General features: G+C 41.3%; 1 protein-coding gene across 5 annotated transcripts in view; it reads left to right on the top strand.

Moving 5' to 3' along the window:
• Positions 1 to 27,169, top strand: part of TTC7B (tetratricopeptide repeat domain 7B) — a 73,649-nt gene that overhangs the window by 6,176 nt on the left and 40,304 nt on the right. For 4 of the 5 annotated variants that reach the window (XM_075192205.1, XM_075192204.1, XM_075192209.1 and 1 more), the window contains exons 3-9: positions 3,770 to 3,938; positions 9,257 to 9,387; positions 10,989 to 11,110; positions 19,362 to 19,440; positions 20,170 to 20,342; positions 23,097 to 23,160; positions 25,956 to 26,093. In XM_075192205.1, coding sequence (XP_075048306.1) covers positions 3,770 to 3,938; positions 9,257 to 9,387; positions 10,989 to 11,110; positions 19,362 to 19,440; positions 20,170 to 20,342; positions 23,097 to 23,160; positions 25,956 to 26,093 — 876 coding nt within the window. Of the gene's footprint in view, positions 1 to 3,769; positions 3,939 to 9,256; positions 9,388 to 10,988; positions 11,111 to 11,882; positions 11,902 to 19,361; positions 19,441 to 20,169; positions 20,343 to 23,096; positions 23,161 to 25,955; positions 26,094 to 27,169 lie in introns of those variants that run through there. The other variant, XM_075192207.1, reaches the window with a different exon arrangement.

Raw genomic sequence — 27,169 nt, 5'->3', positions numbered from 1 at the left:
AGGTAGAGGTTTAACTTGTAGGCATTATTGGAGTTCGCTGTGCTTGTAGGAAGAGAAAGGATTCAGGCATCAAAAGAGAAATCTGATCAGTTCTATCAACCACAATGGGCCATAATTAAAAACAATAACCCCACTGCTGCCTAGTGTTTTAGGAGTTTTGACAAAGGCTGTTCGTGAGACAATGGAGACCAAAAGTCTTCCTATAAGAAACATGGAGGAGATAACGTGATTGGGTAACATTCCCCTGCAGTTATGTGTACATGTAAAGTGTGATGTGTTTATATGGTAGTGGTAGTAACATATTTAGGGATGACATTTATCATTATTTTACACCAGTTTGGACGTTGCTGAAATACACCTTAACTTTTCTTTCCTTTACTGTGCCCAGTACAGGGGATTGTATACAAAATAAATATTTTATGGTATTTCTGTGCACATGTTCTGAGTTAAGGGCTTGTAAGTTCCTCCCCTATGTCATAGTTTGGGTCCCTGGTCCTAGCCACACCCTCCCAGTGATGACAGAGTCCCATGTTGCTGCTGTATTGTGAGAGGAGTATCACATAGGAATAAGATTGACAGGTGTGTTTTGGGAAGAGGTTGGGAGATGATGGGATGAAGACAGAAACAACAGCATTGTGAATGAAGAATTTAGCTTGTCTATAGTCAGTAACACCTTTGTAGAAGGTAGATATTGTGGGGTAACAGAAATGTTATTCTACATTCATCTCTTAAAGAGACACTAAACTACCAAAATTGAAGGTAAAATACAATTGTCAGTGTTACGATTATATTTCACCACACCTACGTTAAACCTCTCTCCTCATTCCACTGGAGACCTGAAGCCACTACCACATCAATGTCCTGCTGTGGTCTCATATAACTTAAAAAGCTCATAATGCAGTCATTCAGTTATAGTGAGATCACTGGTCCCACTCTTTATATAAATCCTCCAATCCACTCAGTGCATTTTTACAAAGCAAGTCTTCCAAGCTGTCAGTCATGTTGTGTCTACTCAGTAAGAAATGTACCTCTGGCAGAGGAATAAAAGAGCATGGTGTGTATGTGTGTATATATATATATATATATATATATATATATATATATAATGACCTGTAAATTATTGAACTCGGTAATACACAGCCTTTCATATATATTAGCATCATGTAATGACTTTACTTGCTCTTTAATATACATCTGAGATACAAAGAGAACATGAAAAAGGGGTTTGTGGCTGTAAAAGCCCATTAAGCCTGGATCCAGAGAGATGAAAAACGCAAAGTCTGAAATATATTGGGAAGAAGAAATATTACAAGTGGGAGCTGCAGGGACTGGGATCAGGGTTATTTAATATCTCCATTAGTGGTATTGCGAGTGATCTGCAACGGAAGCAGGTTGTTTTGCTGATGACATACGGATCTTTGCAGCAGGCGCCAGCAAAATGACTAATGACTTTTTCCAAATGAAGGGACAGTGACAACTGCAATGTAATTTCACAAAGTGCGAAATAATGCATCTCATCCACACAGAAGACCGACGTATTCTCTATCATTCATTTCCAGAATGCTGTAGGCATCTCTCTGCCTCCTGCTACTGATATTATACGGGGAAGGGTATTATAGTAAAATATTTAACATTACTAACACAGAAGAAAGATTTATCTACATAAATCAGAGCTGAACAAGTCCCCGGAGCCTGGCAACCGATGTGCCTGTAATGTTTTAATCTTTTCTCTTGCGGTCAGTGGATTGCTGTCTTTCCTGGCTCCTTTAATTCATAGACTGGTCTTTAATTCTACTGATATGTGTTTGTGTAATCTGTATAATGTTCCACCAACTTTGAAGTACAAGGAAATATTTGTGCAATTAACAGAACTCTAAAGTGACTTCTAATGTCCTTATTATTTTACAGTGCGCACACTTTGTTACTTCGAGTAGACCAATTTCAGTTTGACATCAGAAACTGCTGTTTTAAGTGGCGATATTGTATCTTGGGGGGTAAATGTATCCTCTTGTGATTTATGCAAGTTACTGGAAATCGGCGACTTTGCAGTAAAAATTTGAAGCTATGATGGATTGTAAAAGTAAACCTGTCTTTACAATCCATCGCTGCTTTAAATTTTTACTGCAAAGTCGCCGATTTCTGACGACTTTGCATAAAGCGCAAGATGATACATTTACCCCCTGGTGTGTGTTACATGCATCACAGAACACTTTCACATTGAGTCATGTGACTCTAGTGACGTCAAGGTGATCCAAAAGTCTGTAAATACTTTATGTAAGTGACTACACTACAAATATAAATGAGGATGTCGCTACATACTACATATAGTGCTGTAGTTTACAGAATTGCCTACATTTATTTATATATATATATATATAATGAATTAATGTATTCATGACAGACACACACAGCAAAGTATTATTAGCATTAATAAATCTTCTAAACAGGAAAAGTGTTACTTTTAGCAACCAATCAGATTCTAGCCATCAGTTTTTAGAGTGCACTACATGATAGCTAGAATCTGATTGGTTGCTTTGGGCATCACCTCCACTGTTCCTTATTAGATGGTTTGATAAATCTACCTCCTCATCTTCCTTCATCACAGCCAGATATAGTTTTTATATTGCTAAAGGTTTTGTACAATAAAGTGCCCCCAATACCAGCAAGTAGGAATAAGGCGTTTTTTGGGCTATAACGGTATTTATGAAAATGCAGCCGGTCTGTTTTAATATGGGCCGGTGACCTCACCGAGACGCTCTATGAACTCTGTATTCGCTCAGCTATATCTGTGTGTATACGGAGGGTTAACACAGAGCACAGCACACATGATGAAATACAATTAGTTTAATGAACCTCTGATTTGGTTTAAGGCCAGTTGTTTAATACCATAATGACTAGAGACAGATGGGAGGCTATCCGTTTCCTATCCCAGTGCTTGCTGGGGAATGCTGCATTAATAATAATGACTTAGTGGAGGATTAATACTTCCCATGCCTACTATTCCCTCTGTTCTCTCGGTGTCTGCAGAACCCAACCCTGGTTACATCCTCACAGCAGACAGATAACCAGCCCTTGTTATTTCTGTACCAGTCTAATTCCTCCAGTGTGTTATTAAGATACTTTGTATCAGTCAAAAGCATCATAAAATACAAGTTTCACATGGTCATAAGTGGGTGATAAATGGAAGAGAAAAAAAATATCCTGGGGCTTGTGACCATAAGAGGGTATATTATTTATACTAGTTCACCAGTGGCATAAACGGAATATCTATTAGGTATTTATTTTTTAGTATTTAGTGTCTGGGTGCAGCTATGTTCTCTTATGGGGAGCCGTCATGGCTGACACACGCTGTGTTTACAATGAGGAAGCGGATGTTCTGGGACTCTAGCGGCAGCATGGAGCAGCCATCAGCTTCTCAGGAGCAGATCGGACCCCTCTGTACTGTATAACATTAGTAGCTGCTGACACAATACTTCATTCATGGGGAGATGACATAACCAGTAAATGCCAGCCGTGGGGGGAGATATGGTATTATGATATATGGCCGTCACAACTAAAGCGTGAACGGCACCAGATCGGATTGCTGTGTTAGCAGCTGCTACAATCTGACCAGCCACACCTGTACAGAAGGTCCTGCTTTAAATACACACTTGTCCTTGTTCCTCAGCGTAGTGAATCTTACACATGTAAATTGACACAGAATCAGATTATAAGGTGTAAGGTCCATTGGTGGACAGAGGTTTCAGCTGACATTTTTCTCTCTTTGTAGTCAGACTTCATGCAAGAAGCCAACTTGATAATGGCCAAAATGAGCTATATAGAAGGAGACTATAAGGAAGCTCTCGGTATTTATGCTCGTGTGGGATTAGATGAAATGCAACTGGTGGCCTCGCCTCCTTACAAGCTGCGCATGATCGCTGAAGCCTTCTCAACCAAAGGTAGGAACATGAGCTCATTTGAAGAAATGATGGTTTTCTAGGATTACTATGAGTACTGCTTGTCTGCATACTGCGAAGGTAGCCATTGTGACATCACTAAGAATGCAGCCTATCCAGTCACTAGGAACCAGTGACATCACTGAGAGTGCAGCCTATCCATTCACTAGGAGCCAGTGACATCACTGAGAATGCAGCCTATCCATTCACTAGGAGTCAGTGACATCACTGAGAGTGCAGCCTATCCAGTCACTAGGAACCAGTGATATCACTGACAATGCAGCCTATCCAGTCACTAGGAGCCAGTGACATCACTGAGAATGCAGCCTATCCAGTCACTAGGAACCAGTGACATCACTGAGAATGCATCTTCTATGAAGACTTGGTCAAAGTGGGCACTTTCCCATTGTAGTGATCATAACAGCATAAGCAGTAGCCATTCCCTCTGTCATTAATAAACACAAATATATGGAGAAATGAGACTGTGTGAATAGTGACAGACAGTTGTGCAACTAAGTTTGGTCATTTCTTTCTTAATTGGTCTGTGACCCTATAGTAACTGGTCCAGATTGATCTGTCAGGGTGTATATTGTGTTCCAACTGAACCCTATTTGCAGGGCACGTTAAGCTGGATGAAGACGGATTAGAGGAAACGTAATGCCGAGAAGGCGATGTGTACGAGCCCTATGTTGTTGGCCCCTGAAGACAGAACTGAATTTTCCTGTTGGATGAATCTGTCTCCTTGTACAGCAGGCTCTGCATATTATTGTGTTCAGTAGTCAGATCCCCGTGACATACTGTATAACGTGGATTGTTAGGCGTGTGGGATACCGTAGTGTAGTCTGTCCTGAGTATGACCTTGCTCGCGTGGAGTCCGCGGATGACGCCACCGTCCTCCCCGCGGGAGGGCAGGGTTAGAAGTTTGTCACTCTGGGAAATAATGTCCGTAAGTAAACAGACTTCTGGCTGGCAGACAGTGTTTATATTTAGATGATACGTGTACCGTAAGATGAGACCGGCCTGACCGCCACTAGCCCTCCTTTAAATTTAATGTTGTGTTAAATGAGCTAAGTGGTAGGTTGGTAATTAGTTTTATTTTTAGACAGACTGGTAGCAAGTGCTCGTCAGGGACAGGGAAGGTATCAAGTGTAAGTAAATATGTGTACGGGGGAGGGGGGATAGACTGACACACAGCCCTCCTCTACTTATACGGGTGCTAGACACTGGTCTGCAGATTGGAGGTCTTTAACGATTTATTACAGATAGAATTATTTTGGATCTCCTCAACATAAGTTTGCCATAAATAGTTACAACCTTCCCACTTCTGTCATTCCATAGCTGCTTTAGCACTTGATGGTTTGAGAAAAGTTTGGACAACGCCTGTATGCAGCCAGCAGGGGGAGCTGCACCATCATAAAGCTCTGTGCTCCTGTCTCCTCTGGGCACTGATCATATTACAGCCGGCTGATGGCCTTGGTGACAAAGTGACAGTTACTCCTGAAGCCGTGCCATTAATACTGTTATGTCATTAGTACTGTGTCATTGCTGCAAAGATTAAGCTGATGAGAGCAAACACACAGGCTGCAAAGCAGGGTGATTACTCTGCTGGATCTTAGCACCGCACTGAACGCTTCTCCCGGTCACAGGAAAGTAGATAGTTATTATAGTAAAGGCTGCAGCAGGAAATGGGATTGTGTATAATAACAGAGTTATCTGTCGCTTAATTATTTTGCTTGTATACAGCTCTATGTATTAACATGTTAAGTCAATTTAACACATGGTTATATATCGGAGGTCTACTTTAGCAATGGATAAACTAGAACCCACCTCTATAGCCTATATAGGCCCTAACATTTCCTCCTGTTTATAGACGGTTAATGAGGTTGTTCTATTTATATATTCAGGGAATTCTGTCCTATCCTGTACAGCAGGATCGTAGAGCTGCTTGTGTCCTGCACTGTGGTCATTCTCCAGATAATGCCACCTTTCTATCCGCTACACAGAACAGATGTGGAGTAAGTGTAAAGGGAAAAGAATGTTGTCTGAAAGAAGAACTCAACCTGGAAGTAAATTTGCATTGTAGCATTTTTACGGCACCCAACTAGCAGAGCCGTGATGGTGCCGTGTTAGGGACTCCGCTGTTTGTGGAATATTAATACCCCAGCAGCTGCTCAATCCCAGTTTAAAATTGAGATTGTTTGAGCACAGATATTATCATCATCATCGACATTTATTTATATAGCGGAAGCAAATTCCGTAGCGCTTTCTTGTGCAGAGATCACTATGTGGATGGTAGGAAAGATATACATTTTCTTAGTTCAAAAAAGCCTAGAAATTACTGTATTTCAACCTTCTACCTCCCCAAGCAGAACAGCATGTGCCTCAGTGTCCTTAAAGCTCCTCAATGTAGGCATTAGGTTGCAGCTCTCCCCTACACAGAGAGCGGAAGTAGCCATTGTGCTGTATTAACCATTAAAATATCAGTGATGTCACTGACTCCTATGTCCGTGAATATTGGTTCAGGGCAGTAAATTGCCGACTCCACTGTTTGTAGATGATGGGAGCCCTTTAAAGGAAAGGTTGATTTTTCTATTAAAGTACTGCGTTATTACTGTCGTCCTTTATAGAGCCTCAATATATGAGCACTGCACTGTACGTTAGCAAACACATTGCATATAATTAAATTAATTTAAAGCAAGGATTCACTGCTCGCGATCACACCCCGGCCAGTTACTAGGAACATAAAGGTCATGAATTCGGTTACATCAAGATCTGCACCTCTCTACACATCCTGACGGAGGTGAGCCCAGAACCGGGCCAGTTTGGGTCACTTCGAGCTCTAGACAAGTTCTGGTATCCTATCCCCCCTTCTCCTCTCCATGCTTAGACCATTCAATAAATAAATAATAATAATAATTACATATTTAGTTATTGCACATTTAGAACATTTCTGAAAATGAAAGGTTTCCCGTATATTATAAATAGTAATGATGTGGCAGGGTGTTTTGGCTGTGAATGAGTTGGACCCCCGGGGTGAGGTGTGTGTCTGGGGTGGGCTCAGATAGCTATGTCTGATCTTTGTCTTGGCCAGAATGTGCACATACAGATCTGCTGCCTGGCTGGCAGTGAGCACTAGCTGCCTAATCCCCCACTAATCCCACGTATTAGTGAGGCTGAAATGATTTTTCTTTGCTGTAAGGCTCCAATTACCGCTCTCTGATGTTCCAGCCAGAAGGTGGCTGATTCCTAACGTTACACTGGGGCCATCTCCGCCATTCACTGGGATGTTTTGTTTGGCTGCAGTGATGATGGTACTGGGAAGTAGATTACAGTGCGTGTGTGTATAGGTATATATCACATTACTCTACTAATGACAGCGTACATTGTAGCTTAATATTAAGAGTGATGGATCCTGAGACTGTAACGTTGGAGGTAATTAAAGGTTAAAAGGTGTTTCCTGTGTTGTTCTTCACAGTCCGCTAAACTAGGTCTATGTAACAGGAGCTAGATATGGCCCCCAGCTTTATTAGGATAAAATTAGTTTCCGCTAACAATTATTTAAAAGCTATGGAGGAATAAAACTTAGGAGAGACCAGCACGGACGTGGTGAAGGATTGGGGCAACTTAATGTGCCACCTGGTGGCTGGAGGGGGCTAAATGGGGAACAACTTAATTAAGAAAGATGAATCATTGTATAAATAAGTAGTGTTAGAAGGATACAGTTTGTAAGAAGACAGAATTTATTTCTACAGCGCCAACATATTACACAGTGCTGCACATCCGTCCCTTTCCTAGGGAAGCTTACAATCTAATTTCTGTAAAATTCATTTGAAACGCCTTTAAGCTGTTTTTGTTATTTGACACTGCGGGGTATTGTTATTAAGTGGCGGTTATGAAAAACTGACCGTTCTCTGGGGTGTTCTGTCACTTTTTAAAACAGCAATTTTATTAAATCGGTCTTCGCTTTAATAAAATTGCCGTTTTACAAAAGGACGACAAACCGACTATTTTCTGCAGATTTTCATAACCGCGGCTTTATAAATATAATCCTGGGTGTAAATTGGATGAACCCCCCCCCCCCAAACATGGAGAGAACACACAGGTCGCACCCTGGTTAATAACAATAGAGGATTAGGTTGATAAACTACATGTTCATCAGTTCTAACCCCCATTTAGGCATCTGGCAGGTTAACGCCACAGGAATGATTATTGGATCACTCTCCCCAGTGAATCCGTTTACTTAAGCTGGGTACACACTACACGGTTTTCGTCCAATAATCGGCTCAATCAGCCGTCATACGACCGCTCGTTCAAAAGTCGGGTCAGTGTGTGTTGTGACGCGATGGTCGAAAGTCTGCCCAAGTGGACGATTATCGCCTCATTTGGTTGGTCGTACCGTTAAATATTTTCGTTCCAATCTCGTTTCCGCAGTGTAGTGTGTATAAGTTTCCGACCGATCCACAACAGTGAGTACGAAATTACAGTCATTGCTCACGACAACATGGCTGTAAAAAGTCGCTAAAGGGACGTCCGCTCTTCCCTTTATCGTCCTAAACAAGGCTGTGTGTATGCAGTCCATGGACCGAGCGATCGGAACATCGATCGCATGTAAAATAGCTCGGCATAAAAAGTTGGTGGAAAATTCTGTAGTGTGTACCCAGCTTTACTCTGGCAAGAAATTAGAAAGATCTCCTCATGTAACAAATCCATTACCAAAACCCTGGGTTGGGTGTTAAACATGGTAACTGCTATAGGCCCATTCTTTGCTACAGACGAGACAATAGTGCTGGAGGCTTCGGAGCAGTCACGCCCAGAGTATTTACTTTCGTAGCTACATCCTTAGATAGAACACCATAGTGGAAGATAGTGTCATATTTGTAACTCAATGACCTCACTATTCACAAAAGTACAAGTATTCATACCACTTATATAATTTTATGTTCCTTTGATATAACTTTATGTGGCCCCTGTAATGCTATATTATGGCTATGTTGTCTGGTGGTGCCGTAATCCCACGCCACCTATATGTCGTCTGCGGGCATTGGATGCACTGAACGTGAGCCCAGAGTGGCTGATCTGCTTTATATCTTCTGTGTTTTTATTTTTTAATACAAGCTGGTTCTTGACACCTTCATTTTCTACTGTAGAAGAACAATTTGCTTTACATCCAGCCTTTCATACCAAATTAGTTAGACAGCGACAAGCCAGACGAATCCTTATCAGAATACTCAATGCCCATGTGTCAGAATAAAGTGTGTATTTCACTGACCGGTGACATGACACTGTATGAGTCTCCTTCATATTGATTATATCTGTTACAGGTCTCTGTCTAGAAAAGCTGCCAAATTCCTCTTCCACCAACAGCCTTCACGTGGACCGGGACCAGGAAATAATCACCTGCTATGAGAAAGCCGGGGACATCGCCCTGTTGTACCTGCAGGAAGTGGAACGGGTGAGTGCATTGTGCTGGGCCGCTATATCTACAACAGACAGTGGGGGGCGCTGCCTTCTGCATGGCCATGGTTATTACTGTGAGGATACCGGGCCTATGTGTCACTCTGCAACGGCAGCCTTATGTGGTGGCTGAGGCTACCTGGTACCTCTACGAGTTCGAAATCACTCCAGGAAGCAACTGGGAAAATACAAGTTTATTTTATATCAAAATATAAAGTCTAAAATTCCACAGAGTTAAAAAAAAATGGTAGTTGTCCCTCCCCAGTCCACCAAAACTATTTCACGGATTCCCCGTGACATTTACCCTACTTTTTGCGCACTTATTCTTGGGCATATCCACTCTTCCTCCATTAGGATTTGTGCACACGTTTTCCATGTGCAATCGTGAAACGCCCTTCAAAGAAAAGGAAAACAAAAGCTTAGAAAATAAAAATCTATTCCTGAAAGATGAAAACCCTCCTGTCATTAAAGGTTCAGGATAGTGGCCTTTGAGAGCTCACACTGTGATGTATGCGTTACTCTCTGATATAACCACACATACATCAATATAGTCTCATTCCTTCTCAATTCCCATTGCCAGATTCCTGACCTGTATGGATTTATCCATAAATACAATTTGTGTAAATATCTCTGGAGTTTTCCTCGGCCCTTCCAGCTAAGTGATACGTCTCATAAAACGGAGGGAGAAATGCGAGTTCATTAATACATGAAATGAACACGGCCGGCGGGAATGAGTTGGACGTTCGTATTGATCTGATGTGACAGGTGTAAATTTGACAGTGGCCCTCCGAGACTGGGGAGTTTTACTTTACTTCAAGTATTAGCATTTTTTAGAAGTAACACGGATGGCATGACGGTGGCTTAGCAAAATGCTGCATTTGTGACTGGGCCCCTGGTGGCCCTTGTATGCATTCGGTTCTGTCGGATCTGACTGCTAAACACCAGTATTGCCCTGTCGGGAAAACGGCCAGATTCCATAGAAACTGCCGGACTCTTTTATCCAAGTACTGCTCGTTGTCTGCGAGATCACGTGACCAGCAGGAGTCAGTGTTTGAGTGGTTTGGTCCTTGAGGGGCTCTGTAGCTGGAGGTGGAGGGAGAGTTAAATACGGTGATAGAGACGAAAATGTCACCTCTGCGTCTGCCAGCCTTATCTTCACGGCTACATCTCTCATGTTTTATATATGAGGTCTGAGTGCCAGTCCATGTGCACAGATGGTATTACATTAGGGTATAATGTCAGTAAAATGTGTATTTAAGTACTTATCACTAAAGGCTGTGTGTCCGGTGTCCACATGGGATCCTAGAATCTGGCTTTGGGGTTCTCTGATTGTCAGACTTGCAATACATTCTATTAGTAACCACTTGTGGTCCCGGATAAATGGAAAACTAACGTTTGGGTTCCAGCTAAAGTTATGTGCAGCATTTTGTTTTGTCGCTGGGAACCTCAAACATTAGTTTGTCATTTATCTGGGTTCCCAAGTGGGGACCGATATCTGTGTTCACGTAAGTAGCCATGTTTTCCACTGATTTGTTTACGCTTCACAAGTTATAATGTTTAGTGCTGCTGCTATGACTAATGCTTATTGTCCTTTGTCAGGTGCAAGCGGCCAATATCCAGAACCGGAGTCCTAAGCCAGGGCCGACCACCCCAGACCAGGAGATGAGCTTCTTCCTGGAGACCGGCCTGCAGAGAGCGCATGTCCTCTACTTCAAGAATGGGTGGGTGAGATGTGTTGTAATATTCAGACATAGGGGTTCCCCCAGTCTGTTGTTCTTGGTCTGGAACCCCCAGACTATATAATTCTATGCCAGCTACTCCCGAACTGTATAATTCTAGGTCTGGCACCCCCCGGACTGTATAATTCTAGGTCTGGTACCCCCCAGACTGTATATTTCTAGGTCTGGTACCCCCCGGACTGTATAATTCTAGGTCTGGTACCCCCCAGACTGTATATTTCTAGGTCTGGTACCCCCCAGACGGTATAATTCTAGGTCTGGTACCCCCCGGACTGTATAATTCTAGGTCTGGCACCCCCCGGATTGTATAATTCTAGGTCTGGTACCTCCCAGACTGTATAATTCTAGGTCTGGTACCCCCCGGACTGTATAATTCTAGGTCTGGTACCCCCCGGACTGTATAATTCTAGGTCTGGCACTCCCCAGACTGTATAATTCTAGGTCTGGTACCCTCCGGACTGTATCATTATTTAGTATGTACTAAGAATAAGTAAATGGGGGTTACAATTACATCTTCCCAGTGAAATAGTTTCCCTTTATGTAATATGTAAGAAGTTCTGTTTCCATGATTGTTCCCACAGAGTCTGTTCCGTGGGTCACACATCGAGACACAGGTTTTCCAGTACTCTAAATGTCTGTTTTCCTGTCTGTGCAGCTACTTGTGTTTGTTTATTTCTCTGGAATGTCTCCAGTTTTTGTGTTTCTTTCTTTGTGTTATTTATCTGTGTATTTATAACATTCTGCTGCAGGATAAATTGTCACGGAGAGGAACAGTATGTATTATGTTATCTGTGGCTCATGTAGATCCCCTGTAGAGACTTGTGCATGATTCCATATTAAACCTCTGTCTCCCTTGTCCAAAACAAATCCCTAAACTTGTAGGTTCCAAACAGTAACTTCTGTCACCCCCTGGAAGAGAGTAAATGAATAGAGGACTCTGTGTCTTTATTCATTTTACACAACTTCAAACCTTGGAGACCTGGAAATACTAAGGATTGATTGATTATCAGAATCAATTGCCTGACATTTATTCTTGAAATCCTTTTTTCATGTTATTATCTCTCTCTTTATATAGCTGAGAGGTGCAAAACCGTTTGAGCTGAATGAATGAGGTTTTCAGGTGGCCTTTACAGGAGAAATGGGAATAGTTTCCTATAACTCTTAAGGAAGTATAGGATTAGTTTTATGGATGAGCAAACGTCAGGTTGTCAAACTTTTCAATAATGTTGAATTTCTTCCAACAAACTTAGTTTGACCCCTAATAGTACCAAGAGTGGCTCTAGAGGGTATATTATTCATTGTCTGTCCAAATGTAACATTTTTATTTTGAAGGTATTGAAGTTAACGGCATGTTATGTCGTTCTTCATAAATATGACTTTATTTTGTCTATAGAGTTTGGAAGAAATGGTTTGGCACGATTGTTAGGGGAGGGGTCCGAGGTGCAGTTTTGCCCTCAGTCCCCCCATATTTTGTTGAGTCGCCCCTGTCAGTACCACTGCTATTGTTGCATTATAATTTAATTTAAATCCTCGGTATTATTTAATTCTGAATGAATCGGGCCCATTCATTCTGTTTGTAGTATAGGACTTCTGGAGATCTGTGTACCCCCATTTAAATTTGATGCCTAGAAGCCTCTCCATCTCAGGTACAGGAAGGTGAAGTATAGATTCGTTATTATAAAGGAAAGTGAGTTTTTAAAAGCTCAAAATATTTTTGTTAAAGACACACAAATGTTTAATTTTAGGTGGTGGTGTGTTTACTAACAGAACTGCAGTTCTTATTAATGTTGTAGTTACATCATAATATATTCAGGCCTCCTCCAGCTCTCTCAGCTAAGTATTGTCTGAAAGCGACACTGAGATTCTTCTCACGTCCTCAGCACATGAAAACTTTTTGCCTTGTTTTTGTACCTAAATTCCTTTGGCCGTGCCTCTCTCCAAGTTTTGAAATTGCTGAGCATTGTCACATCTCGATGTGTAGCTCTAGACGTCTGGGTGAGTGGGGGGTGGTTTACACAGCGCTGGGTGTGTGATGTATGTTCCATCATATAATGACTAGTTTGACCTTCTATAACGATAACATTCAGAAATATATAAGAAACATTTTCTATACATTGACATGTCTTGAGATATTTGGTATTGTTGTATGTACATTTGCTGGGTATTTGACTAGTGTTCTCTGTTATCAGCCAGAAAAAGTCAAGAAGTCTGACTGCAGTGTCCCGCGACGGTATTACTGATGGAAGTCTGCGTGTGTAGGATAATATCTTTATCCATGTTTTCTGATGTTCTCTAGAAATTTACCTCTATATTATAACCAACTCATTTTAATTACTCAGTAATTGTGCAATTTGCTCATTGCGAGACACTGTCTGCATGAGCTTAGACTTGGCAGTTTTTTGTATACTTCTATAGGATTCAATAGCTTCAGATTAAGCACTTTGAATTTAAGTATCTCAGTGATGTCAGGCTTACTTAATCACCTGCTAAAGTAGCAAGAAGTGTAGTAATATTATATAATGTATTTGTATTTATGTACAGATCTGTAAACAGTTTTATTTGATGAAGTGTAGTACAATGTGTAGCCTATAGGTGGCACTGGTTTGGCTTGTAGAGAGCTTTGTAGTTATTGACTGAATCTGGAATTTCACAACAGTGACACCTAGAGGCGATATGAGGGTACTGCTGGCAATCCTTTATAGAAATCTGGATTGTGCCAATTCTGCTGATAGGACCTAGCACAGATCAAACATGCCACAGGCCACTTACGAGTAACCCACCTGAACTGCTGTTGCTGCATTGGGAGAAAGATACTTTATCGCCGCAATAATTCCACATATTTCTTAAGAAGACATTTAGGGAATTGACAGCGGCAAAGAGTTGTTGCTGTGATCAATAAAACACTATTTGCTTTCTGTACTGTCCTGCTGCACTGACCTTTAATTGCATTGTACATTGGATTATGGGGAATGCAGTTTTAGTTGTCTAATGAAGATCAAACATCTTGGCTTTCGCTAATGGAGTTCTGTATTATTTGGAGGTCATTGGCGTTCTGTAAATGTTATAAATGAGAGCACTTTCCGCTCTCAGACATGTAAAAATTAAAAAGCTCTATCATCCCAGCGCTCGCTGATCCCTGTCTGGAACAGATTAACTTAGGAGTGTAACGGATAGCAGTGGTCGCTCTCCTCTCTGCACAGTGCATGAATACCGCGTGTTACATAGTCAGTGTGTTTTGCCTGATATGAAAAATCTGTGGATATTAATTTTTGACCGTAAAGCAGAAATGCAATTGTTGAAGTGGCTAAATCATACTGTGCAAAATGTCACAAACAGCACTGTGTCTCTTATTATTTACCCCTGTCTGCACAATAAGCAGTCAAATTCGGGAGCATTCATGCAATCTGGTGTAACAAAACATGCAACAAAAGTGCTATATCCCATAGCAACTAATTTGTTTCCCACATTTTTTAAGCGCAGTTTAGAAAACCGCAAACACCGGATTGGTTGCTGCGAGTTGTAGAACACCGGATTGGTTGCTACCAGTTGTAGAACACCGGATTGGTTGCTACCAGTTGTAGAACATCGGATTGGTTGCTACCAGTTGTAGAACATCGGATTGGTTGCTACCAGTTGTAGAACATCGGATTGGTTGCTTCCAGTTGTAGAACATCGGATTGGTTGCTTCGAGTTGTAGAACACCGGATTGGTTGCTACCAGTTGTAGAACACCGGGGTGATTGCTACCAGTTGTAGAACACCGGGGTGATTGCTACCAGTTGTAGAACATTGGATCGGTTGCTACCAGTTGTAGAACGTTGGATCGGTTGCTACCAGTTGTAGAATATTGGATTCATACTTAAAAATGAATATCAGGCTTCAGTGCTATTAAATTGACGTGTTGAATTATTGTTCCAATAGCCCTATAGCCAACATAGCGGTGGGGATAAAACTCTGCTCCCTCACTCTTTGTAGTATATTTATACTGTATCTATATATATGTTGTTACATGTACAGGAAACCGTTTGCTTTCAGCTCTTGTGCAGTACGGCTTGTGTTTTAGGATTAGTGACAGGATGGGCTTACTCTGCCAGCCTTTGTCTTTCATTTACAGTTTATTTATGGCTTTACGTATTGTTTTACCTTTTACCGTCGGTAACCCTCTGTTACTGACCACTCCACATTACAGACACACAGGACACAAAGTATGATGACCCACATGTGTGTATTGAAGCTAAAACGAACACAAATCCTCAGACTAAATGCTCAATCAACATGCGACTTCCTGTCTTCTAATGCTACATGTGCGCTGATCCAAAAGATGGCAACACCTTACAAACCAATACACGTTTGTATTTACAATAGGTGCGCTCCCCCGATTAATACAATAAGTTATCTCTTCTTTCTCTCGTGTGGAAGTCATTAGGATTTTTTTTAAATGTAATTTGTCCAATAAATGTTATTTTTTTAATGACATTATAAAATGATCCCTTTATAGAATGTGTAGTGGTCATTCAATGTATTAAAAACAAAACGTGTTCCTCAGTTAGAGGTTGGAGAACCCTGGAAATGCGTTGCTGCTGTAAAACAATTTGGAAGAAAGGGGAGAGTGGTGCGGAGGGAATTGCGACTGCGTTAAATACCAGTCGGCTTGTTCAGCAGCCAAGTCCTAGTCTGCCTAATGGCTATCAGCATGACATCTTGTCAGGAGCAGAATTAGGCCCTTTGATAAAGCCTTGAGTAAACTCCACTGACAGATCTTTTCCTGCCCAGGATCTGTGCTGGTGCCAATCTACTATACAGAATTAATTAACGGCATTAGCAACTCGTTCTCTGCCACTGCGACATGTAATTCATGTGTAATCACTACACACAGCACATTGTCACCGATAGAATGGAGGACACTGACCTGCAAACCTCTTTCTCTTGTTAAATTGCTGTACTTTTAGGTAATCAGGCTTATTATAAAATGTATTTCCCTTTTTGTTTTGTGGAGATTGTAAACGTGACCATACAGAACAGATTTGTATCAGTATGCGGAGCGTGCAAAGATCATATCTGAGTAATGCTTCTTAGTTAATAATAATTGGGTCTACTCTGGTTTTTATCTGATTATCTTTGCCTCTCTAAGTGCCATTTGTCTTACAATTACGTTTTGCTTGTAAATTGTAGTTTTGATTATTGTTTACAAATTAAAACAGATTAGCTGAGGTTGCAAAATTATGATATCTAAATGTAGAACAAACTGTTTCCATTCTAGCCCCAGGAATGGAGGAGGGTGTTCTGAAATATACTGTATATATACATATATATATTATCCGTAAGTTGGACTACTACATCTCATCCAGCCTGATTTTGTGTTTAAGGGCTAGATTTACTAAACTGCGGGTTTGAAAAACTAGAGATGTTGCCTATAGCAACCAATCAGATTCTAGTTGTCATTTTGTAGAATGTACTAAATAAATGATAACTAGAATCTGATTGGTTGCTATAGGCAACATCTCCACTTTTTCAAACCCGCAGTTTAATAAATATACCCCTAAGTGTTAGTGCATATAGTATTATTATACACTTAAGCACTGTAAAATAGGAAGCAAGAGGTTCCCGATCCATCCACTGGTTACTTACTGGCAAAGCATGCTGGGGCTTGTAGTTTCACAACACCTGGGGAGCCACAGGTTAGCAAGGCCTGATCTTGGTAAGCATATTATGTTTTTATAGCCAGTAAGTGATAGATCTCCCCACCCCCCCTTCATAAAATTGCTTTGTCTCCAATATATTCCGTTCTTTCAAGCTTGTGAAAATTTTAATGATATTTGTGACCGTTAATTATGGCTTTTTTATATATTTGCAGGCTGTATTCCAGGGCCTCCTTTGTATCACATGCCTGATCTACAGTAATTATAGCTAGGATAATGGATAACACTAGATTGGTATTTAAGTTCCAGTAATAATATGGACGTATTATTAGTGGTTCTGTGCTGGAGAGCTGCCTGTAGGGATTCTGAGAAAACGCTGTTCTGTTTTTGATGGATTGTATTTTATTAAATTATTTGCATTGCCTTCAGGAATGAGATTACTTAACTCTGCGAGTAACAGTTGCACGTCTCTCTCTTCCTGCTATGAGGAATGTATTCTTGTTATAGGTTTACAGGGGTTAATTTTCTATCAACTGGATGCCAGACACAATAGATTAATCCTTTCAATAGTATGTTGTTTTTTTTCAAAATTTTTATTTGCAATGAAGACAATTCTTTGGAAGACATTTGAGAATTAAAATCAGCGCTGTATTACAAGAGGGAGGGATATTGACATTCCTGAAACACTATGAGAAACTCTACTTAAACATTATGATAAGTCAATTATCGCAATGATACAAAATTACTGTCCTGAAGCACCGTGGTATGAAACAACTTTCCTTAAACTCTGTGATACGAAAACATTATTCTGAAACATTTTGATGTGGAAACAACATCCCCAAATCTACTCGCCTACAGCACTACAGTACAAAATCGTTGTTTTTCGAGCATTGTGACATTAAACTTGTAGCACAATGATGCAGAACTTGCACATCAGGATGTGTGAACACCGTCAAACCTCTCCCTAAACACTGACCACCTCTCCCCCCTGAAGGACTGTGATATAAAATCTCTCTCCTGAAACACTGTGATGTCAAAACTCTCCCCTAAACACTGACCACCTCTCCCCCCTGAAGGACTGTGATATAAAATCTCTCTCCTGAAACACTGTGATGTCAAAACTCTCCCCTAAAATAAAGTGATCCTAGTCTGCTTTGCGCTGTCATATGAAAGTTTTCTAAAAGTCTTATGAAACAATGAAATATTACTACTAAAACACAGGTGACATGAAAACTTTTTACAAAAGCGCTGAGAAAGGAAAACTTCCTCCTGAGATACGATACTAATCTCTTTTCCTGAAACAGTGGTTTGAAAATGTTCTCCATATGCACCCCCCAAATGACATCACATAGTATATTACTAAGCCGTCTCCTGATGACATCACTGTTTCCCTAAATGCTCAGTCACACTCCTAGAAGAGTCTGCAATGATACAGTAGTGAATTAGTCTGTATGAACAGATAATGTAGCAGTATATATATATATATATATATATATATATATATATATATATATATATATATATATCATATTCCAGTGTTTTATGTGTTTTGAAAAGGTATTGGAGCTAAAGCTGATTCTGAAATGTCACTAAAATCAGCTCTTTATTTTCATATTATATCCGTCTACTTTAGACAAGAAGGAAAACCTTTAACTAATACAGTTGTTATCTAGGATCTATTATCCATAAAGTTTGGCTCTTCTGAATAATCTTTATTTCCTGTAATTTGGAGCAGCATGACTAAAATATACTAAATAACATAAAATATTTCCCCAAAACTGCCCCTGTCATTCAGTTGGTGACCATTTCTGCATATACGATATTGTCACTGAAAAGCAGAAATTTCATTTTGTCTTCTTTCTGGTTTTTAGAACTTCTTGGGGTTAACCCAATACCTGTATTTATAGTTTACAACATTACTGAGCGTATTAGGACAGTCCGAGCAGTCTAACGTGACTTGACTTAGGCAGCTCTATTCTATTATGTTAACAGAATTAGAGACCAGAAAAGGTTTTATTCTTCAGACTTTGGTGACTGTGGCTGTAAGACGGCAGCTCCTGATTGGAGACTAGTAACCATCCAATTCGATTTGACCATTCCCCTTTGCAGTTTCTCCAAGTACCAGTGCCCCAAGTGGAGATCCTGTGGATGAACCCTCAGCGAATCATCTGTGTTCATGTCATAACGGTTGTAGATTAGTGTTGTGAGAGTCTTTGTGAAATATTTCATCTTTTACATTTAAGTAAGACAATCCAAAACCTGTCATGTATGTTTTGAAAGTTGCTAACTTACTGTCGGTTTGACATTCTAGTCCGTATATGGTGCTGATGTCTTATAAAGCTGTGAATCGTATCTATGTAGACACAATGTACAGTACACTGCATCTGGCAATTTTATGGAAGCAAAACATTTTGTGAGCAACAAGTAAAATGAGGAGACCATTGGGGTTACAGTTCCTGTCGCGAAGCAGTTAGAGCTTAATTAGGTGGTGATAGACATACAACAAAAGGTGATTAATGCAATCTTATAGTCATTTTGGCAGATATTTTAGCTTATGGACAACAGAGATACATTTCTCTCTCTTTGTTTATCCAGGAATTTAACCCGAGGAGTGGGCCGATTCCGAGAGATCCTGAGGGCTGTAGAGACCAGGACCACCCAGAATCTGAGGATGGTGAGCAGAGTGCACTGTTATCAATCTTACCCTGTTCCCACCTGTTTCTACGTCTCATCTTCAGACATTGTATCCATCTAAAGCTGCCCTACACTGACCAATCCCGCCACTCGGCAGTTTTGGCAATACACTCGCACCAGGCAGGGCACAAGAAGTGGGATTCGGTGATGACCATGTACACCATCAGATGTGATCGTTGTCTGAATTCATTAACTCTCCATCCAACCAACATTTGATGGCTTCATATTAGATGGTGTCTGGGATCGGTGGTCTTTATGGGTATTTGCAGCTAGTAAAGTCTAAAACAGCCAGTTGTCTCTCATCATTTGTGGGAACCTTAATTTACTTCCTGTCAGCAATCCCCATGCTCTCTGCTAGTCCCAGATGTCGCTCTCTCCCCAGCATTCTTTCACTACCGATCTCACCTTGTGTTGTCTCCTCTATGTATCTCTCCCTCCTCACTGTATCCTCTCACTGCCTCCGATAAACTCTGGGACACTGTAACATTTAACTTGGCTGCTCTTGTTCCCCTCTCCAGAATAGTAATCTCTGTTCCTCTATAGAAGTATTAGTGTCTTGACGGATATCTTGTTCCTGGACACCAGGAGTAGTTGCCCACCTCATCTGAGTCACCATACATGGACACTTTAGTTACCGTATCGGTTTTAATACCATGGAAATGATTACAGGGCAGCAGTAATGAGTTACTTCTGTATTTCTCTGTTTCAGACGATCGCCAGGCAGCTGGCTGAGATTCTGCTCCGGGGAATGTGTGAGCAAAGTTACTGGAACCCACTAGAAGATCCCCCCAACAAGTCACCCTTAGATGACCCCCTCCGACAAGGGCTCAACACAAAAACCTATGCACTAAGCCGGAGACCTCGGGTTTACATGGGAGAGAAGTAAGTCAGCAATCTTTACGTCTTAATGACCCGCTTACCTGTATTTATTTCACCTTTGCAGTTATCTCCTGTAATTGTTTGGAGATGAATGTAATAGATTTGCTATTGCATACCTTCTTCTGGCTTCTATAAAAGTGTTAATAAAATAGCATACTTTGCAGCTATTGCTTTTGTCTCTGTCATATGATTCCTCTATCTCCTCCCAGAGCCCTCTTGTCAGTCTTATTCCTGTGTTATAATCCTTCCATAGTACAGCAGCTTGGGGTCATGTCCTAGTAATTATGGTGCTGTCTAACATCTTTGGGATCATGGAAAGCACAGAGAGTCAGACACAACTCCTACATTTGCAGTTATCTTGTTGAGCAATCTAAAGCAGTGTTGACTAACCTGTGACACTCCAGGTCCAGGTGTTGAGAAACTACAAGTCCCAGCATACCCTTCCAGCAATAAGCTGCTATATATTGGCAAAGCATGCTGGGACTTGTAGTTTCACAACACCTGGAGTGTCACAGGTTAGCCAACACTGATCTAAAGTATGGATGTCCAACTGGCTGGCTGGGGCCACATACAACCCTCATGCTTTTATTGTGGCCCTGTGCTTTCCAGAGAACACCATAGATTTTTTTAGATTACCTATTTTTTGAACAGTGTGTGGTCCATGAACACAATGTTATAAAAGAAATGTGTCTCTTATTTATTTATAACATAACATATGATAAATCTAAGCTTGTGGAGAAGCTGTGTGTGAAAACGTAAGTACGCCCTTACTGCTTCCATATTGGTAAAGAAGGTCATTCTTAAGCCAGATGCTGCTAATCAGGTGAATTTCATTAGGTGAACGTTCTACCACCTCTATATAAAGACAGAAGCTGTGGCATTTCGGACAGAGGTATCTCAAGTTTGTGTTGCCCATGATATAGACATTAAAATTATCTCAGAAAAGGAATTGTTGCTGCTCATCTGTCTCGAAAGGGCTATGTGGCTATTTCCAAACAATTTGAAGTCCATCATTCTCCAGTGAGAGAGATTATTTACTAATGGAGAACATTGAAGATGTTTGACTATATTTCAGGATACGGTCTTCCCAACGCATTCCCCCATAGGTCAGACCACATAACGTTCTGAGCTACATCCAGGGGATTTACCGGCCTGTTTTGACAAATAACTAACACTTTCATGGAGGGGTGGCCAGAACAACAGCCCTTCTCTTAAAGAAACGAACATAGTAGTACGGGTTAGGTTTGCCGGGTTGTATCTGAATAAAACATAAGACCTCTGGTCAGATGACACCAAACATGCAGCGTATATATCCAGAAGATCCTACTGTCGAACACGGTGCTGGTGGGGTGATGATTTTTGGTTTGTTTTGCAGCCAGAGAACCTGTAACTTTCACAATCATTGTGTCCACTATGAACTCTTCTCTATACCGGAGTGTTCTTATTCTTCAGGAAGCTGTACAAATGTCCTCGTCAGTGACCCGGGCAGTGTAGTAAGGAGATGGGGGACAAAAATCCTTGAATATGAGGATAGAGACTGATGGATTCATAAAACCATTACTTATATAGGTAGTTCTGCTGAATATGACAGCAATGTTTCAGCCTCCTGTTCTCCTGCATTGAGTAGCCCATGCTGTGTATATTTATTTTTAGTGAATAATTCTTTAACGCATGTGATTGTATTGTAAGTGGTTAAAATATTTATAACCGGCGCAGTTCTGTATTTGTCCGTTGTCTGATTTCTAAGACCGCCATCATACAATAAATCAGACGGTATTATCTGGTTATATCATGTGACGGCTCCCAGGAACAGGTCCCATCCTAACTAGTATGTCTGAATTTTAATCCCTCTAATCCAGACGTGATAGCTCCGAGCACTCTACTTTATTGAGACCGTTGATATTTTACCCACCGGCAGATTTGTGTCCGCTCTGACCTGGCTGAACGCTAGGGGCGGGCGGGATAAAACGTTCTGCAAATGACACAGAAACCATCTCTCTCCAATAAATGAATACAGTAAAAGTAATGTGGGCATTGCCCAGTGTGGGCCATGATTGCAGGAATATAAGTTTGCAAATGTTGTGTTTATCTTTGTATATACTTTGTTATCACAGTATGTGAGTTCTGCCGGATGTGGATGATAATGAAGTGAGCAGGGGGTTCCACGGAGAGCTCCAGACACTGGGGGGTGGTGGTGGCAGGTTGGGAGCATTAGATACACCTGCAGGAAATACATGGGAAAGGAGAGATGCATACATCCAGGATTTATGTCACGTTTCAATGTAACTAATGTGCTAACACTAATGCCACTAATGCGGACAGTAAAGCCTAATAAAATGGCAACACTAATACCAAAAGTATTGTCGGCAAGTAATATGCTAACAATAATACCAGTATGTGAGCAGTGGTACTAACCACTCTTACTGCCATCTACAGGACCTCTCAGATGTTGCACCCAGACTATGCAATGCAATATCTCCATTTGATTACGCCCTGCAGATCATATGCTTGTCCTGTGAGCACATCTCATCAAGGAGGCTTATTAAAAACCCTAAATACCCTCATATTACATCTTTAGTCTCCAAGCTCAGGGCTGGGCAAATCCCATTTGCCACAGTGACCGATATATCCTCAGACTTAGAACATGCCGTCCCTTGTAGGCTTTGCCACAGGTTCCTCTGTTTCACTGTAGTATGTGTAAAATCTTCATTTTCTTCTTGCCTTCATATGTTGTAATTTATTTTTTTTGTTTTATAGTATTTTTTGCCCTCAAGAGAACACAGAAGAGGCCCTGTTACTCCTGCTCATCAGCGAGTCCATGGTAAGTAGGCAGTATAATCTATACACATGTATGACCAGTTGTATTGAACCTTTCTTGCACAGTCCCAGCTCCAGAGTCACCTATGATGATCTCTAAGTCCAGTATCTTGCCCGTTTTTCTATGTTCCCTTCCCCTAGTAGAGAGAATAATACCCTGACTTGCATGTTGCTCTGTGCTGACTCCAGGGGTGTTTCCTTCCTTTAATTTCTCTTCTTGTCTGCAGCCTGAGGACTGGGGAGCTGTGACGTACTAGACAAACAGCAGTGTGTACACAGGGCTCCCTGTTATACTTTCCGCTACCTCTTGTGCTTACATAGTGCACTAAGGGGACAAAAACAGGTTTTCTCAAAAGTGACAAGTCCTGTTCAAAGTTATGGTCAGGTCCCCAGTATTGCATTAAATGTTACCAGTACAGGTAAGGCAGGGGTTAGGGACAATCCAGACTACAATTTATTCATGGCCTCTTGAAACAAGATGTCAGGATTCTGAATGAAGTGTCAGTTTGTATGTAGTTCCTCTTACACGTTATTGTACCAAGTCTTTAACTCTTGCTCAACTAGGATGTATAAAAGCGGATGAGGAAAGAACAGCCTGCAGCCATTAGGAATGGTCACAGCCAGAAGCGGATCTAAATTTGTCCTCAGGGGAGGTGCCGTCATTGTGATGGGTGGGCCCACACCCTCCACTGATTGCAGAGGCAGGCTTCACATGCGGCCGAGAGGCAGGCAGAGGATGCTGCCTGGCAGCTCCAATTGTGTTTTAAATACAATCGGAGCGGCCAAGCAGAAGTTTCTGGAGGCAGCGATTGCCCCTCTCTGGATCCGCCACTGGTCACATCAGCAGAAGATGAGCTGATCATGCAGGAGGCAGAGACATGTCCACTCGTCTGATTAAGAAATGAGACTGCTGTATGTGACGGGCAGAGACATGATGTGAGGAGGGGGATGGAGGCAGCAGGAAGCCACAGACTGAGAGTTATATAGTGGAAGGAGCAGAGTCCCCAGCAGCACAGAGTATATCAGGAGATGAGTGATGTGTTAGTGAGGACAAGGCTGTGTATGACAGGGGCAGTGACATGATTTGAGTAGGGGAATGGAGGCAGAAAGAAGCCACAGACTAAAGACTAAATGATTTCATTTTTAAACTAAAATGTCACAGCCAATAACATGCAGCTGTCGGGTGAAGCCAGGAACATGAAGCGATCATGTATCAGCCAAACCACACTAGTTGCCACCAGCTATCATGTTACAGCGAGTGGTATGCAGGTATCCATCATTACAGGACAGATATTATTGGACATATCCAGTTATCTCATCTATTCAAGCAATCATCTGTAGTATAGTATCTGTAATATTTTTACTTTGGTTTTCTGTAAACCATGTTGACACGTTATTCCATCTATGGAACTGCTGCACATTTTAATGGCCACTCCTCTCTATTAAATCTAATTAAAATCTCATTCATAGACCTCTAGGGAGCGACCTAGTATCCTATGAAGAATTATGAAGCCATATGAAGCAATGAGTGCTTCTGTTCATCGGGGAGTACCATTGTTTTTGTTTCTAGAAGAAGTGCTCTGCAAAATGTATATTGCCTGTTGCTATCTAACAGAATGTAGGAAGTAAGGTCACACCCACCGTCTCCAAATACTGCAGTTTTCACCTGTGACGATGTAATTACCGAGACTTCCCGGTGTGGAAAACATTCCGGGCGGGATTCCACTCCTGCCCGTTCCCTCTTTCTATTGGTCGGATGCCTACATTTCGGAGTCGCTATGACAACTAATATATTTCTGTATTGTTCTGTAGTTTTGGGGGTGGGGCAGATTGATTCTAAACAACTTCATATCTCCTCTTTAATTGCTGTAGATATTTGGCATCCTGTTATTACAGGCCTGCTAATTCATTGTTCTTGTTGTTTTGGCAATAGATGAGCATATCTATTTTCAGTCCCAAAGTCTGTCCTAAATTACTGAAATTAGAGCTAGTTTACACTTTTCCCTGCAGTTTTTTCCACTTTCATCCTATTTGTGCAATATGTCTATGCAGCATCACGCTGGCAAACTACTTCAAAGCCGAATGAAAACATAAAATGTGTTAAATCAGTCATGTTTATGTGATCATTCTACCCCTGTCCTTATGGCATGAGTTTCTGTTTGTAAAGTCTACTCATTGCTTACAAAAACTGGAGGTAACCATTGTGTGATCTAAACTAATATTCAAGAAAATGCAGCTTGTCAATTGAGTTTGCTAAGAGCTTATCCAGTGACTAGGAGCCAGTGACATCACTGAGAATGCAGCCTATCCAGTCACTAGGAGCCAGTGACATCACTGAGAATGCAGCCTATCCAGTCACTAGGAGCCAGTGACATCACTGAGAATGCAGCCTATCCGGTCACTAGGAGCCAGTGACATTACTGAGAATGCAGCCTATCCGGTCACTAGGAGCCAGTGACATCACTGAGAGTGCAGTCTATCCAGTCACTAGAAGCCAGTGACATCACTAAGAATGCAGCCTATCCATTCACTAGGAGCCAGTGACATCACTGAGAATGCAGCCTATCCATTCACTAGGAACCAGTGACATCACTGAGAATGCAGCCTATCCAGTCGCTAGGAGCCAGTGACATCACTGAGGCATGTGGAATTTTGTGCATTACATGCCTACAAAGATGCAGATGATTGGGTATTATTGATGAGCTATAGAGAAATAAATGGAGTACATGTTCTCTTGACAATGCTTTCAATATTATTTTGCATCTTACACTTATTTTACCTGTTTTGATCTTGTTTCAGGCTAACAGGGATGCAGTGTTAAGCAGGATCCCAGAGCACAAGAACGATCGTATTATCAGTCTACAGAGCGCTTCTGTGGTGTACGACTTGCTGACAATAGCGCTGGGGCGCAGAGGCCAGTATGAGATGCTCTCAGAGGTGAATCCTGGCATGGTGTGGCATGACCTTAGCATGTGAACTTACACTTGTAGTTTGTGCATGTAAAGAGAGGAAAAGTGACATGTTTAATATGTAAACTGCACTGTGAATTAACATGTAGATCAAACCATTACCCCTGAAATCAGTGTGTGTTTCGTTGTCATGTTTGGATGAGGTTTCATGTTGCTATGCCTGGCCAATCAATATGGCTGCTTCCACGCACAATAAATGTAAATTGTAAGTGTGCAGAGAAACAAGAACACTATGTAGGATAATTTATACCTACGTAACATATCGAAATAATCAATACTTAATAGGGTGGGGGGTTTCATTACACAGTGTCTGGGATATGTTTTTCTTTTAACACTCCTGGAAGGCTGCTCGGTCTGTCTCCTCATTCTTTTGCCTAAAGTGCTGCTGGCATTATGGTGATGTCAAATTCGTTAAATAATTGGACAAGTAAATATTCCCAGGTCTAACATCGAGCGTGATACAGAGATGATGTTTTTTATCCCGAATGAGAGAATTCAGTGACAAGTTTTGCAGGATTTGAGTCTGTTCTTAATTAAGAACACTGGTATTGCCTTTAGTAAACCATTAGTCTGTCACTTTGCTGTAGTCTTAATGAATGACCTCCTGTGTCCTCCTTGATGGCGATGGGCTATGTGTACCTAAACATACGTTATTACTGATTTGTTGTATTCGGACCAAGTGCAGTTTGTGGGGTGGAATGAGAGGGCGGCTACTGTTCTGTTTATCTCCGGATTTGTGAAGCTGAAAAAAAAAAAAAACCCACATTAAGCAATTGCTGCAATTAACTTGAGTTTTCCTGAATAATATATTGCATTTTGGCATCTTTCACAGCCGCTGGCTCTGCCCTGAAGGTCTCTGGCACCCAGTTTTCTCTCGAATTTTAATGGCCATGGTTTAGAAGCTGTGTTTACTGTTGCAGAACAGACAGGTCTATTCGCTCCTCTCATCAAATTCCTTCCACTCTCAGAAATGCACAAAGAATTCAAGGAATTATTCACTTTCAGATTTTATCTTCTGTCTGCTTAGATTGAAAATGCCTTGTT

Source organism: Mixophyes fleayi, chromosome 12 (assembly GCF_038048845.1).
Source record: "Mixophyes fleayi isolate aMixFle1 chromosome 12, aMixFle1.hap1, whole genome shotgun sequence".
Classification (NCBI taxonomy): domain Eukaryota; kingdom Metazoa; phylum Chordata; class Amphibia; order Anura; family Limnodynastidae; genus Mixophyes; species Mixophyes fleayi.
Note: the sequence above shows the minus strand (reverse complement) of the source record. Positions and strands in the feature narration are given on the sequence as shown.